General features: G+C 37.9%; 1 protein-coding gene across 2 annotated transcripts in view; it reads right to left on the bottom strand.

The window, feature by feature from the left end:
- Nucleotides 1-1,548: 1,548 nt before the first annotated feature.
- Nucleotides 1,549-11,444, bottom strand: part of LOC143024680 (uncharacterized) — a 13,383-nt gene continuing 3,487 nt past the window's right edge. For both annotated transcript variants that reach the window (XM_076183678.1, XM_076183677.1), the window contains one exon: nucleotides 1,549-7,557. In XM_076183678.1, the coding sequence (XP_076039793.1) occupies nucleotides 7,331-7,557 (227 nt within the window). In that variant the 3' untranslated portion in view covers nucleotides 1,549-7,330. The remainder of the gene's footprint in view (nucleotides 7,558-11,444) is intronic.

The following is an 11,444-nucleotide window of genomic DNA, read 5'->3' on the forward strand; positions in this document are numbered from 1 at the left end:
TCTGAGACTGAGAAAATGGTACATCAGAGAAATGGAAACTTAAACCAAAAAAGAGAAGAGAAAAAAAAATTAAAAGTTGCATACACAAATATGGACGGTATGATGTCAGGATTAAATGAATTGAATGACTACCTATCAATAGAGAAACCTGACATAATGGGAATTGCAGACACAAAAAGGTCCAATACAATCAAGTATGGCGGGACAAGGTTTATACAACATTTGGTCAAAAAATAGGACAGACAAACGGGGGGGAGTCATGATATTGACTAGAAAGAACCTAAATGTAATAAAGGCAACAGAAGGAAAAGATAATGTGAAATTAACCACAGTTAAGGTCAAAAACAGCAATATGAAAAGTAGAAGGTTTATAATTGTTTATGTGCCACCAAAAACTAAGACCTGGACTGACAGCGAACACTCAAAATTACTAGAAGATACAAAGAATTAATTAATTGAGACACTGAAATAAGAAGAAAATATAGTAATTATGGGTGACTTCAATGCAAAGGAAATAAATTGGGAAGAATTGAGTATGGGAAGTGGAGACAAACTCTGAGGAAATGTCCTACTGGATATGACCATAGATTACACATTAACGCAATGGGTTAATGAAAATACTAGATTTAGACAAAATGAAGAAACATCAAGACTAGATTTGTTATTCACCTCTGAACCAGAAATAGTAGAGGTAATAAATTATAAAACACCAATTGGGAAGAGTGACCACACTCATAGAGATCGAACTTAAGGAACAAATGTGGTAAGAAGGAATGAGAAACATAGAGAAGGAAGACTGATGTACAACAAAACTGATTTTGTAAAACTTAAGAAATTTTTCCAAAATGCCTGTTGGGAAAAATTTGCAAATGATGAACAAAGATGGAAGAGAAATGGAATATTTTCAAAGAAATTTATAAGGAGGGAACAGACAAATATGTGCCTAAGTGGAAACAGAAAAGGGGAGTACATAAAGTGCTGGTACAATAAAAAGTAGTGATGCTAAAGACAAAAGAGGCAAAGCTTGGAAAAGGGACAAAAAAAGAGACTAAATGGCAAATATACATTAAACTGAGAAATAAATACATAGACATAAGAAGAGAGGAAAAAAGAAACTATGAAAAAGATATAATAGCAAAATGCAAAGATCAACCGAAACTGTTCTACAGATATGTAAATGACAAACTAAAAGACAAACACGAAATAATAAAACTGCATGAAGGAAATCAAGAATACACAGAAGATGTAGAAATAGCCGAAGTAATGACCAGACACTTTAAGTCTGTTTTTACAATTGAAAGCTCACAATTGTGGGAGGAGAGTCACCAGGAAGTGTCCCCTAAAATGGAAGAAATGATAGTGACACAGAAAGAAATAAGGGACCAAATAAAGAAACTCAATGTTAGAAAGTCACATGGCCCAAACAGAATAGTGAACTGGATACTGAAAGAATGCATGGACGAACTCACGGACAAAATACACAAGATAATTGACTTCTTACTCAAAGAAGGAAAAGTACCACAAGACTGGAATAATAATAATAATAAATAAATAATAGATAAATTTATTTGGCAAAGAGTCAATATACATGAAGTGCAGATAATGACAATAACACATAGTTTGAAATAGTAATTGCAAATTGCCGAGGATAACACAAAAAAGCATGTACCCATCTTTCCATTGTAGTCCTCATTATGTTGTTATTCTACACTAAGTTACACAGACAACATACGTAGGGGGTTAAGGGGACCAGAGATAATCGTGAGTAATACCAGTCAGTACACATATGACTTAAACATTGTTGTAGTTTTGCCAAAATTACTAAAATGTTCATAACACATAGGATATTGAGACCAAAAGTTGAGCACCCTCATAATAAGGAACATTGCATTAAGCAAAGGAACAACAAAATAATGTTAAATGGTAACAAAACAGTATGAGTGAGTACCATATCATAGTAGTACCATTAATCATATACCACATTATTCTACAGCTGTACCAATATATAAGGGAGGAGACAAAGAAAATCCAACAAATTATAGACCAGTATCCCTGACAAGCACAATTGCTAAATTATGTGAAAGAGATATTAAAAACAAATGGACTAAACACTTGGAAAAAAACAAAATATTAAACCCCAACCAATTTGGATTTAGAAGTGAAAGATCATGTACTACAAACTTAATATGCTTTTACTCAAGATTACTAGACATAATACAAGAAAGAGATGGCTGGGCAGATTGTGCCTTCCTGGACCTACAAAAGGCTTTCGACAAAGTACCACACAAAAAACTACAAAGAAAAATTGAACTAATAGGTGGAATACATGAAAAATGATTGGAATGGATGGGAGACTTCTTGAAAGGAAGAAAAGTGAGAGTGACACTTAGAGAAAAGAACTCAAAATGGGTAGACATGATAAGTGGAGTACCCCAAGGCTCTGTATTGGCTCCGATAATGTTTGCTATTTATATAAATGACATGGATGAAGGAATTAAATGCAATTGATGCAAAACTATTGAAGAAAGTGAGTAACGAAGAAGACTGTAAATCTTTTCAAGGAGATCTGGACAAAGTCTGGAACTGGAGTAAAAAGAACGAAGTGAATTTCAACATTAAAAATGTAGTATAATGGAATTTGGAAAAAAACAAACAAAAATAGGGACATTAAGTACTAATTCTAAAATCTCTTAAATTATTTCACAAGCCAATAGCTAATTAAAATGTCTATGTGGAAAAATGATTAAGTTTGCCTCAAAATATCTTTCTCATTAGTTTACCTATGTTCAATTTATTAGTGATTTTGGCGGAGATGGGTTGTGGTGATGGTGGGGTGGGTATCACTGAGAACTTAGGCATGTAAGACTGTCCACAACTACAGAAAACAGGACTCTTAACTAAACTAACATGTTTGACTAACTAGACCAGGGGTCACCAAACTTTTTTCACTACGGGCCGGATAACTGAAAGAATGACGAGCGCGGGCCGCATAATAATTCTGTTCAATACTTGCAATAATTTGAAATTTACAATAATAAATTTAAGGCACATAGCAGTCAGGAGGTCTCCGCACGCGTGAAGATCTCCTAGTATTCTAAAGATAATATTTAAATTTAAATTGTATCACAAAGTTTTGTGTTCCATAGGTTTTATCATGCAAATTCAAGTACCGTCGGCGGGCCGGATGATCTGACGTCGCGGGCCGTAGTTTGGTGACCCCTGAACTAGACCATTATATGAAATATATGGTAATACTCATGCAAAATTGTTCACAAGGATAGAAACACTGGTAAACCAGTCCATAACAACCAACCAACCTTGTGAGGACCAAAAAAACTATACAACCTCACACCCACTAAGATGAAGGGGAAACAAGGTTGGTAGATGGGAGTTGAATGAATGAAAATGAATGCATGCCTTGACTTGGCTACTTCACTTATAAGCAGTGGCGGATTAACCATAAGGCAAACTAGGCACATGCCTTAGGGCTACAAAAAAATCCAGGCCATTTCTGGCAGTCCAAAAACATTTTGATTATGACAAAGAGAAAAATGTTACGTGTCAGTTATCGGTAATTAGCCACGTTGTGAAAGGTCTGAAGTTGTTAACTATGTTTTAAGTGCTTTGGCTGTAAAACAATAAAATTCTTAAGTTTCGTAATCATCAGAACAACAGACATTTCTTTCGACGTTGTTTACATCTTCTACATGTATGTCCTTGTCCGTGTGTACTGTTGGTGGCAGAAACTCACAGAGAACCGTGAACGGTTATGGCCCACCATGAGTGACTCAGAGTGCTGACAGGTTTATTTCTGCTCAAATAGTTAATTTTTGCTTCGAGTACCTTACCTTATCATATGTAAAATTGATAAGGTTTTTGTCACAATTTTTTAAATTGTGACACCCAGCTCGTTGTCTCCCTTCCCAATTTTCTCTCGTCCGATTTCTCACCACTACGGCCCTTTATTCCCTGTACTCGGGGGAATTTCCAGAGTCCTTAAGACTTCTAGTAGCTACATCCTGTCCTTTCTCCTCCTCGTTATCCTCTTTATGTCATGTCATTTTTGACAATCAATTTCAGTGCCTTAACGAAGGGAGAGACTTCTAATTATCTAGAAACACCCCCCCCTTTTGATTTGTGTTCTCAGAGCCATGCTCAACGGTTTTCGCGCCCACACAAAGCGCTCAAACACACCCCCTCCCCCCCTGCGCGCTGCCACATATTTGTTTAAGCTAGGCAATTAGAATAATTAGGATTGTGTCTAACCCGCTCGTGAACAGTGTCTACCTCAAGGAACAATTGCAACTGTGTCACCTCCCACATGAACATTATTCGTAGTACCCTTCACAACTAGGGACGGAGACATAGAACTATTGGCAACGTCGGAAGCCGGCTAGCGAGCATCACGACCTGACATGCCGTGAGACAGAGGTCAGTCTAGCGTGGGTTCTCAGAGAACATGAAGTAACTCCTACGCGGTCTCGGAAGATTCAGGTGCATTGGTCTCGCACAGTGGCTGCGATGATTCACTTCGTTAATACGAACTAGTTAAACGCCATCCAAAATTCAAGACCGATTGACCCCTAGTGTCAGGTGAACACGCGTAACTAAAATATAAGTGTCATGGAACTCAGTGCTACGGCGTTCCGTGTTACCTGTGATCAGGATCTCATCGCCATCGCGTAGATTACCAGGATCATCGCATCAAGGTCGCGAGGTGCAGATACATCCCCTTTCGGGACATCCAGACCGGAAGGACGTTAGCAGAATTGCGGAGAGACGCCTACCCAGCCGTCTTCAGTGCCCGCTCGGAGATACCAACCGTGACCAGGCAGTTCCCGCCCATCGCTACAAAGGCCTCATCCGAGGTGCGAAGCCGTGCTCGTCTGAACCCACTCCCACAACCAACAGTAGATGCTAAGTTCAATTTATTTGATGTTACTGTAAGATGTTTAGTTGAAGCGCAGGGAGACAGAGTACGATAGGAACCATTAATTAACTTTTAGACCAACCTTTATAGACTATACTAACCATATTTGATATTTGAACAAGTTATCAATTAAAGTCACATTAGGAATTCTGGGTTTCATTACCCAAAGACGGTCATCTTTATGAGTTGTCCCCACACCCCTCTTTGATTTACGTACATACACGCTTGCTGTGAGGAAGCACGCGTGGTCCCGTGTGGTAATGCGAATCTCCTGGACTTCGGCTTCCCCACTGAGATTATCCTCCTCCTCCATTCTTCACTCCCTTGAGGTACGTATTTCCCCACGCCCCCTCAACCACCTCCTCCTCCTTCCACTGTCCAGGAAATTTGTAATACGACAGTTTTGTTTAGAAATAAATGTTTACTAATGGATATTTGTTATTATTGTACAATAATATAAATTTTATCATTAGTTCAGGCCATATTTAAAAAAAATCTTGAAATTTGCTTTAGGGCCACAAGAGCCTGCAGACACTGGATGCCTTGTGCAAGTCTCACGATATATCACGCTATTTATACATTTCTATGTGTGTTGTAGAAATACGTTTGGCACGAGCAGCCAGAGTACAAAAAGTCCCGAACGGATGTGTACAACCCAAACTTTCACGCCCTAGTCACTTCCATAAGATGACGCCTACGTAGGCGTCATGAGAATTGCAAATGTGTACGCGAGGATGCCGATATCGGCTTCTTGATTATATTTATTGTAGTCGTGCCTGCGTGACCCCCATACTCTCTAAACTGGCTTCATCATATTTTCTATGGTTATCAAAATTCACGGGTGAAAGCTAATGCTGCCAGACGTGCGATGTGGCCCGTAGTGAAGGGGCATGACAACAAGGTGACGCTACTATAGGGGAATATGATATGATAATTCTGCACATGAAAAATGTTTTTAAATTTCTGCTATGACCGCTTCCCCTCTTCCCTCTATTCATCCGAAACGTAAACAAATACACGTGCACGCGTATGATGCCTGACGTATGAGAGTCAGGTGCGTTCTGATTGGCTGTATGCAATTGAGTTTATATTGGGGTCCGGATGTCTCGTGGGAGAAAAAATTTCGCTGGCGGCCCGTTGTGGGAGGGGAGGAGATATCTGTATGAAAATGAAAAGATAGTTGTGTATAAAAGAGGGTTTCTGCCACCGGGCGATTGTATTTATTTCGTGGCGTCGTGGCTTTGGAGGTGTGGGCAGGAGACTTGGGGTTGGAGACTGGGATTAATATGTGTAACCGTGAGGTTACGTAGGAATATTTATTCTTCTTATCCTCACCCAACAAAGTTATAAAACGAGTAGGAGGCTTAGTCTTAGAGAAAGATAGAGAAATTGGAAATAATTTTAGTCGTAGGTAAACTGAAAGAGATGTAGTAGGAGAGAAAGTTAGAAATGAAAATAATTTCAGTAGAAAAAAAAGTTTATGTAGATGCTAGTGTATGTAGTTGTGTTATTTTTGTTTGCGAAATGGTTGTGTGTGTATTTTACGCATAGAAGGTTGTTGCCTCCAACGTGTGTGCGTTCTCAAGTTCCTTTGTGACCTCCCTCTGTTGAGTCTCCGCCTCACTCGCCTCTTTTTCTGTCTCCCAATGTAGAACAGAAAACAAGAATTTACAATCTCTAGCTAAATTATTCATTTCTTTGTAACAAATTTTCAAGCTTTTATGACTTACAATCATAGTCTACACATTTAAAAATTAGTTTACCATTATTTGTAGGTTGGTGACACCGTTTTCATTTTTGTTTTTGTGTAGAACAAAAAACGAAAGTTTATAATCTCTAACTAAATTGATAATTTCTCTGTAACAAATTTTCAAGCTTTTATGACATAATCACGGTCAATACATTTAAAAATTAGTTTACCATTAATTGTGGGTTGGTGACACCGTTTTCTTGAACACAGACACTTCTACTCACAGTGCAGGCTAGCTTCAGACTGAGATCGAAATTGTCATGTTATTTAAAAGAATTTCCTTAAAAATTAACTCGTGTTAAATCGAAAATGCGTTAGTTAAACTCGTGTTAATTGAGAGTTGACTGTAGTAAAAAAGTCAAAATGCGTGCCAAGTAACAGGAGACAACATAACCACAATTGAAAGGGTTCTCACATTGTCCATGCATCTTCACGGTAATGATGTCACTGCCTCCATTATTGGAAATCATAAACTCTCCCTTTGTTTTTGCTATCAGCCAAGATTTTTTTTAAATGTCTTTCTAGAATATTTGGTATTCATTTGATTATGTTTGGTATCAGTGAAATCTATTCAGTACAACCAATAAATACTTATTGAGGATATGACATTAGATTTTGTCCAAGGACTTGTGGCCAGCATGTAACAGACATCACAGAGCATGAACAGCATCCTGACATACAAAGTTCATCTTCCCACTACACCGACTGTCATTCAAGAACCAGTTCTTGGTATACCAGTAGTGGATGCAGTTTTCTCCTTTGAGGTTGTCAGGCTGGTTACGAGACCAGCCGACAGAGAGGTCCACTGGAGAGCCATTGAGCCATTGCCACTTGTTGTTGTCACCGATGTCAACACCACCGATCCAAAAGTTCCGATCTGTAAAATACCAAGTGAGTGAGTAGTATACACAAAAATGACTATGAGCTTGTGCTCTCTATGTAAAAACCCATTACCATTTACTTGTTATGCTCTCTCTTTCACTTTAAAATGCACACACAAACACACACACACTGGCTTGACAGTGTAATGGTAATTAATTCAGCAATTTGAGTTCGGGTCCTACCCAAAAGTGAAAATATTTCAGCATTACTGCACTGCAAGCTGGCACTCCAACTCAAGTGGGCAAGGAGTTGTGCATGTAAGGTCACAACATTACCCATAGATGGGGCCATATTTAAGCTCTGAGCTCTCTTCTGGGAGGGTAATAACTGTTGATTATATTATGAGTCCAACATGTAATCCAAGACTAGTAGTGAATCACACACACACACACGCACACGCACGCACGCGCACACGCACACACACACGCACACACACACACACATACACACACACACACACACACACACACACACACACACACACACACACACACACACACACACACACACACACACACACACACACACACACACACACACACACACACACACAAACGTCGGTCGAAGTGACAACGAAGTTTGGAACTCCGGCAAAGATTCAAGTTTCATCGATCTCAATAACGAGGGAGTACCTTTGTTGTATTAATAGGGAAGGGGAAAGCTCGTGGTGTAGTGGGAAGGTGAAGAAAAAGGAGAAAGAGAGGGATTACAGAGGAAAATGGAAGGAAACGAGGAAGGGACGAACGGGCCCCGGATGCTTGAAGGGGTGTAAAGAAAAGAGGTGCAGAACACACAGACGAGGAAGAACAAAGAAGCAGAAGTGTCAAAAACAGAAATATAGGTGATAACCTCCCCCGACTAGTAAATCTAGAGGAGAAACTAAAAAAATGAACGAAACATGGGAGGTTAGGTTTAACCAATGAACACTAGTTACCCAAAGAGTTGACAAACTGGAAGAACTAAAGAAGGAGAATAAAAACCTAACTACATAAATAGAAGAATTAAAAAGACAGTTAAGAGAAGTAAAAGATGAGAATGAGGAAGTAAAGAAGAAGAATAAAGAGAATATAGAGTCCATAGCAAAAGAAGCAAAGGGTTGAAGAAAAGTCCAGGAGAACAACAAAATTGTATTAAGAGATATAGTGACACAACAGATGAAAGAACAAACTAAGGACACGGTAATGAAAGTGATGGGAGAAAAGGAAAATATAGTAAGAGACTTAGCGGACAAAAAGAATTGTATAATTATATTAGGGATGGAAGAGAAGCATATTCCAAATAGGACCACAGGAGTAAAAGAGGAGAAGGAAAAGGTAAACAAGATAGAAGTAGTTCAAGAGGATGGACAAGAAACAGGCAAAGAAATTGAAGAAATATATAGAATAAGGAAATACAATACAGATAAGACCACACCAACTAAGATCAAATTCGGGTCACAAAGGACAGCAAAAACAGGAAAACTAGCAGATAGGGATCAATATAAACAGGTATGGATAAAAAGAGAAATAAATAAAGAGGAGGATGAGAAAGCAAATAGAATAGAAGCTAAGGAAAAAACGAGAAAAGAACAGAGTCAGAAAAAGAGAAATTCTATTGGAGAGAAGTGGATATGAAAGTGAGGAAATGGTTCATAGGAGAGAAAAACGGAAAGGAAACAGAAAACACGATGGAAGTAGCAGAAAATTAAAGTGTCTTACACATAGATAGCTTAATAACAGGATTGAACGAACTGAATGATTACCTGAAGGAAAAAGAACCGGACATAATGGGAATTGTACAGACAAAATTGAAAAGTCCACTTCCACCCAACAGTGTAGGACATGGTGCATATAATTATTGGATTAGATACAGAGAGGTAAAACAAGAGAGTGGAGTTATGTTCTTGACTAAGAAGGATATAGATGTGAGGAATGTCACAAATGGAAAGAATAGAGTAGAGATGATTATGATGGAAGTGGAGGACAGGGATGGGAAGAGCAGGAAATTTGTAGTAAATTATGTGCCTCCTAAAACGGCTTCGTGGGAAGAGAGAGAGTACAAAAATATGTTAGAAGGCACAAGGATAGCACTGAATAAGGTAATGGAAGATAGAGGAAGATTAGTTATAATGGGTGACTTTAATTGTAAAGAAATCGACTGGGAAGGGATGACAGTGAGGGGGTGGAGACGACCTATGGGGAAATGTACTACTTGATATGATTATAGAACAAACAATGACACAGTGGATACAAGAGAATACTAGGTATAAAAATAAGGAAGAGCCATCGAGACTGGACCTAATAATCACATCAGAACCCGAAATAGTGGACAAGATTGAATGTAAGACACCAATAAGTAAAAGTGACCGCATACTGGTTGAACTGGAACTAAATGAGGAAAAATACATGGAAAAAAAGAACAATATAGAAAGGGAAGATTGATGTATGGATTTTTTTTTATGAAATAAGAGAATTCTTTCAAAAAGCAGACTGGGAAAGGATACACAAGGAGGAAACAACAGTAGAAGAGAAATGGAATATTTTGACAAAAATTGACATAGGAGTGGAAAAGCATGTTCCAAGACAAAAACAAGAAAAAAGATGTGTAAAGTGCTGGTACAACAAAAGATGTAGGGAATTAACAGACAAAAGGGATAAAACTTGAATAAAATGGAAAAAAGACAAAAGACCTGGAAAAAGGAAAATATATACTGGTTATAGAAATGAATATGTACAAGTGTGCAGAGAAGAAGAGAGAAAATACGAAAAAGATGTCAAAGAAAAGTGTAAAGATCAACCAAAACTATTTTACAGATTTGTAAACAACAAACTGAAAAACAAACAAGAATTAGAGAAACTATGAAAAGGAGGAGTTGAATACACAGAGGAAATAGAAATGGCAGAAATTATGAACAAACATTCTAAATAGGTGTTTACGAGAGAGAACATACAACCTAGAGATATCGAGTGGGAGGAGAAAGTCCCCCCTATGAAAGAGAAAGAAGTAACAAGGAATGAAATAATGAATCACCTGAATAATCTCGATGTCAGAAAATTTCATGGACCAGATGAAATAGCAAACTGGATTTTGAGAGAATGCAGAAATGAACTAACAGACAAAATACATAGCATAATAGACAGTTCATTAAAAGAAGGAAAAATTCCAGAAGATTGGAAAAGAGCAAATATAGTACCAATATATAAAGGGGAAAACAAGGAAGACCCTACTAACTATAGACCGGTCTCGCTTACAAGTACAACAGCTAAAATTTGTGAAAGATTGATCAAAATTAGATGGGTAAGGCATTTGGAAAAAAAAAAAGTACTAAATCCAAGGCAATTTGGATTTAGACAAGGACGATCATGCGTCACAAACTTAATGTGTTTCTGTTCAAGGCTAATATATGTAATACAAGAAAGAGATGGATGGGCTGATTGTGCATTTCTAGACCTGAAAAAAGCTTTTGATAAGGTGCCACATAAGAAATTGCTAAAGAAATTAGAAACTGCAGGAGGAATACAGGGTAAACTGCTAAAGTGTGTGGAAGACTTCTTGCATAAAAAACAATACTAATTGGGATGAAGTGATCAGTGGAGTTCCACATGGAACAGTTCTGGCTCCAATAATGTTTGCTATATATACTAATAATATGGATAAAGGAATTGAAAGTTATATGAGCTTCTTTGCGGACGATGCAAAATTGTTGAAAAAAATGAACACTGTAGAAGACAGTGAGTCGCTACAGGGTGATCTCAATAAAGTATGGGAATTGAGTAGGAAGTGGGAGATGGAATCCAATATTAAGAAGTGTAGTATAATGGAATTTGGAAAAAAAAAATAGTGGGATCATATAAATTGCGAGAGGAAGAAATAAAAAGTAGAAAATGAGAAGGACCTGGGAAG

This window comes from Oratosquilla oratoria, chromosome 4 (genome assembly GCF_046742065.1).
Source record: "Oratosquilla oratoria isolate Oo_2021 chromosome 4, ASM4674206v1, whole genome shotgun sequence".
Lineage (NCBI taxonomy): Eukaryota > Metazoa > Arthropoda > Malacostraca > Stomatopoda > Squillidae > Oratosquilla > Oratosquilla oratoria.